General features: G+C 37.3%; 1 protein-coding gene across 2 annotated transcripts in view; it reads right to left on the bottom strand.

Annotated features, from left to right (window-relative positions):
• LOC306943636 (phosducin-like) overlaps window positions 1-4,195 on the bottom strand; it is a 5,523-nt gene extending 1,328 nt beyond the window's left edge. Inside the window, exons 1-4 of one of the 2 annotated variants that reach the window (XM_079530069.1) lie at window positions 3,963-4,195; window positions 2,213-2,276; window positions 1,550-1,719; window positions 846-1,065 (exon numbers count right to left, since the gene is read on the bottom strand). In XM_079530069.1, the coding sequence (XP_079386195.1) occupies window positions 846-1,065; window positions 1,550-1,719; window positions 2,213-2,264 (442 nt within the window). In that variant the 5' untranslated portion in view covers window positions 2,265-2,276; window positions 3,963-4,195. The remainder of the gene's footprint in view (window positions 1-845; window positions 1,066-1,549; window positions 1,720-2,212; window positions 2,277-3,962) is intronic. The other variant, XM_079530070.1, reaches the window with a different exon arrangement.
• Window positions 4,196-5,107: the final 912 nt, after the last annotated feature.

Raw genomic sequence — 5,107 nt, 5'->3', positions numbered from 1 at the left:
TCAGAAGAGATTACAAATATGAACATTGTTATATGGTCGTTGAGGAAAGGCTTTGTCAAGATTTGTGTTCATTTGTAGTTACCACAAACAACAAAAAAACGAAACGATATAATACACAGAATGGCAATAATCACAAAAATAACTGTATTTAACTCCCCCTGGTTCCACCCAGGGGGAGTCTTAATTGTGTAATTTAGTAACTATGGTAATTTATACATTGTTTTGTATTTTATGTAATGTTTTTAATTTTTATTGTTGTAAACTGACTGCTGGTGTGCCAAAGATAAATTTCCATTTTATGTAAATGTAATGGACAATGTAATGTATGACAATGTATGTAATTTAGATAGCATTTTATGTAGACATAGCACTCTTTAGCGTTTACGTTTCATTATATATATATTCCACTGTTAGACGGATGTTAGGTTCTTAGCTTATATGATTCTTGATGACTATTTTTATGTATATGATGTATTACCATGAATTGCTCTTGCTTCTGTAAATAGCTCTGTATTAAGAGCGTCTGCTAAATTGAAAAATTGTAATTAATTAAAGGGGCTCCATCATAAATTTGACATTTTTCACAGTTCACAGAAAAGAAGAAAAAAAAAATAGAAAAAGAAAAAACTCTGTATACCCATAGAGAGAGCTGTGCATATATGTGCTCGGTAATAAGTCAGATTCGTTCTCAGTGGGGCCTCCGCCAGGGCTGTACACTGCAGAGCTTTCAATTACCTCTCTACCCTGTTATGGTTTATCTGCTCTGCAAACAAAAACTAAATTATTGACTAAATATCTCCCATAACTGGGAATAGAAACTACAGAACAACTTAAAATAAACTGACCTTTGACACCATGCTGGTAGATGTGAACGACAACCTGAGTAAGATGATGTTCCTTCTCTATCACTTCCAAAAATGCATCTCCACTCTCCAGCTCGTGTACTCCCTCAAACGTGGGACCAAAACTCAGGCGCTCGTGCATCTCCTGCATACACTGCTTTCTGTAGCGCTTCAAATAGAGTTCGTCTTCCGCTTTGATCAGTTCATACTCATGAGCACTCATCTGAAGAGAAAGAGGAGAGGGTGGAGTTTATAGCGTGTGCATGTGTATTGTACTGTACTGGAATTGTTTTTAGTTGAGTTGCAAAGCAATTGTAAAACTATTATCTATATACTGTATGTACATGTATGTATGTATGTATGTATGTATGTATGTATGTATGTATGTATGTATGTATGTATGTATGTATGTATGTATGTATGTATGTATGTATGTATGTGTGTGCGTGCGTGCGTGCGTGCGTGCGTGCGTGCGTGCGTGCGTGCGTGCGTGCGTGCGTGCGTGCGTGCGTGCGTGCGTGCGTGCGTACGTACGTACGTACGTACGTACGTACGTACGTACGTACGTACGTACGTACGTACGTATGTATGTATGTATGTATGTATGTACTGTATGTAGGCCTATGTCCACAATGAGTCAATACAAGTGCTGAATGGAAGAGTAAAGCTTTATATGAATGCCTTACATTTACATAAAGACCATTTACCATATCTATTTGTATTAAAGTTTGTGTATAGACCTTCCTGAGGGGTCTCTCCTTATCATCCTCATGTGCACAAGACATTTGTCTGAGGAGCTCTCTCGTCCTTGGAGGGAGATTCTGATCCGCATTCTCCAACTTAAACTTACGCCAGTCATTAATTACACCTTTTGGACCTATACACACACGTACACACAGACGCACACGTACACGCGCGCACACACACACACACACACACACACACACACACACACACACACACACACACACACACACACACACACACACACACACACACACACACACACACACACACACACACAGACAAAACAGTAAGTATATGCAGTACATTATTATTATTATTACCCTTATTATTATTATTATTATTATTATTAATCAGGGGTATCCACAAACTGGATAGTTGCTCCTAGAAGTATTTAATTAACATTGTTTCCACAATTACTTCAGCCATTCTGACGAAGAACAGGTGATGTGATTGTGCATACACTACCTTTTGGACAAACTATTATCAATGAAACCTTTACTGTATGTTACTGAAACAGTAGCTGTTGGGGTACACTTGCAAAAGGAGGATGGAATACTAACTTATTCTCTCATTTGCTATTAGACTTTTTATTTGTTTCCAGCTCTTTGATATGTGCCTCTGACCTGTGTGACAGCCAGATAACTCCTCAGTTGGCCCCTGGGAAGTTCCAGACATTCTGAAGGGAACCTGCAGAACACAGAAAAAGCATTGAGAACTTGACATTACCTATACCTGCAGTATAACACATTTGTGTTTCATAATGTACAATGAACGATGAAAACCAAGTTCATTGTACAGAACCAATTAAGTTAACAAATAGATTTTAATAATTCATGACATAAAATGCAGCACAATGTGCTTTACAGAGCAGCAAAAAGAGAAAAACAGAAACATAAGGTAGCATAAAAACAAAAGCAAAAACTCTAAATAACATCAAACAATAGCAAGAACACAAAATGAAAATCAGGTAGAATGTATAGATACATAGAGGTTGTCAAAGTCACTTATTGTGAGGTACAAGCTCAGTTAGCAGATTATGCTCAGATTAGTTTGAGCCTGACACGTGCACTTTCCTAGGACACTTTGTGATGTGTGAGTGTCATGTGTACCTATATGTGAGCAATGAGCATGTATGAATAACACAATAATTTTTTTGGGCCAGTGGTAGTGGTTCTCAAACCTATTTATTTATTTCAAGGCCTCTCAAGGAACCCTGAGGATCCCTGCCTGGATGCCATTTTGAGAATCACTGTTTGAATTTTAATGTATCAACAGTGCCTTTTGGAAACAGTGTGCTCATGTTCTTATTATGCCACTTCACATCCCAAATGTTTATTAATGTAACACATGGGTCAACAGGTATTAGTCCAATTCATTTTTAAAAGCAATTCTGGAAGTTGGTTTTCTTTAACGGACCAGTGCAATGAGAATAGCATTATTATAGTTATTTTCATATAATAAAAGGGTCTGTTAATGTAAAGGCAGTGTGAAAATTGAAGTGACACCCTTTGAAAATTAACTGTGGATATGTAAAAAATAAAAAATGGAAAGGTTAGACTCTCACCCAGTCCCACAAGTTTTATACTATCTAAAGTAAACCGTATAGGACCATTTAGGGCCTAAATGGGAACAAGACCGCAAATACTTTTTTTGGTGCTATCCCTTTTGGACTGAGTGGTTGGCTGTACTCTGTTGCTGTTTATACATTCTGTCTAAAAAACGATTCAATCAATCAATCAATATACATTTTTAATACAAATATGCTCACTGTCATAGAAAATATGAAGAATGCGGGTCATGATATGACTTGAGAATTACACTGTAACTGAAAAATCAAAAAATGTCCACGTGTGTTTTTCCCACCCACATTTAAAATAGCTTTCACCTGCACACACATATTGCGACATCCACTCATACCTTATCCTGAGTGCTTACTCAGATGCAGCTTCAAGAGTTTTCACTTTGTGTAAAAAAAGGCAGGCAGATGAGGGCTGTTAGCAGACATCACATTGTAGCATGCTTTTTGTGAAATATGAACATGAAAAAGACAGCATATTGTTGTTCATAAAAATAAATATTGAGAACTTCACATATTTTTCCCTCACCATAATAGACATTGATAACCATAAGGCTTTTATTATTAGACCTATTGAGTTGGAACATTCACTGTTGTTCATCAGTATCCAAGTATCCAATAGAAAGATCGTGCCCCAAGCATCATGGATACAGAATAACTGTTTGATTATCCATGTATTCTCCCATGTTTTGTACTTAATATGTTATTGTTCAATTAGATACCTATACAATTAAGACATATCCCTGCCTCAAGGCAGATAGAATGACATTTAGTTGCAACTTAACAAAAAAACTTACCTTTGGATCCTGGATGAGACTAGAATTGCTAGAGAAAATCTGTCAGTAGGCCTATCTATCTTAATGGAAGAATTCCTTGCTGCTTTGACTTTTCTTGTTTCTGTGTTGGAATTTTTTATTTGTCTTTCTATAATGTTATTATTGTGTATTTTCCCGGCAATGTCCAGAGAGGAAGAAGTGAGTGTAGACTGTATAGATAAGAGGAGTGCAGGAGTGTGGAAAGGGTAAGGTTGAAAGAGATGTGGCTTATCTTCATCATCATCCTTATCATTGCCACATAATTATAATTACCTTTAAGAGGATTAGCTATGTTTGCTGTGGGGCTGACTGCAGTGAATAGACTGCATGATGGAAATTACTGTAGGCCTAGGCTATTATGTCCTGCAGTGCACTTTTCTTCAATCTAAGTCAAACTTGACCCCAACGGTTAACATTGTAATTTCAGGGGTAGCGGCCTAGGATCAGATACATTTTGAGTGACATCAACAATGATGGGATGTAAATATATTTTTTCCCCCTAGGCCTACTATTACTGACATGGTGAAAATGTGTAGGATATTTTAATGGTTCTGCAACAGGCAAGTCTCTCGAGACAGATGTTGAGCTAAATTCAAAGGAAAAGAGGGCGCTGTTTTCCCTTTGTTTTGCCAATGGGTTCCCAGATTGGCAACAGGCAAGCCATCTATGAAATGGTTAGTGTGTCTGTCTGTGTGGGCGGAGGCTGAGCTACAAACTGATTGACTATACCTTAATTAGGCTATTATATAGGCCTACATCATGTTTTAAAAATAGCCAACAAAATAGCCTATACAATATACTATATAAATACAATACTGTAAAAATAAAATATGGCACACATTGATTTCAGATATGCTAAGTATTAATCACTAAATCATCATTCCTTCAACAAAACGCTTGTTCACATCCCAATTGGTGTAATTGGTCAGGTGACAAGAGCGGGGAGGGGGGAGTGAAAGAGCAAATCAGAGATCAATCAATCAAATCACTGAGAAGACGCGCAGCCGGGGTGGCACTAGTCCTAGTGTAGTGTGTGAAGAGGAAGATGAAAAAAGTTCGTGAAAGAGCTAGGTTATTGTCATCTAATTTCGGTAAAGTGCAGTTCCTAAAGATTTTTAGTTGAACTG

Source organism: Electrona antarctica (genome assembly GCF_951216825.1).
Source record: "Electrona antarctica genome assembly, chromosome: 19".
NCBI lineage: Eukaryota > Metazoa > Chordata > Actinopteri > Myctophiformes > Myctophidae > Electrona > Electrona antarctica.
The sequence above is the reverse complement of the archived record's forward strand: the minus strand, read 5'-3'. Positions and strand labels throughout refer to the sequence as shown.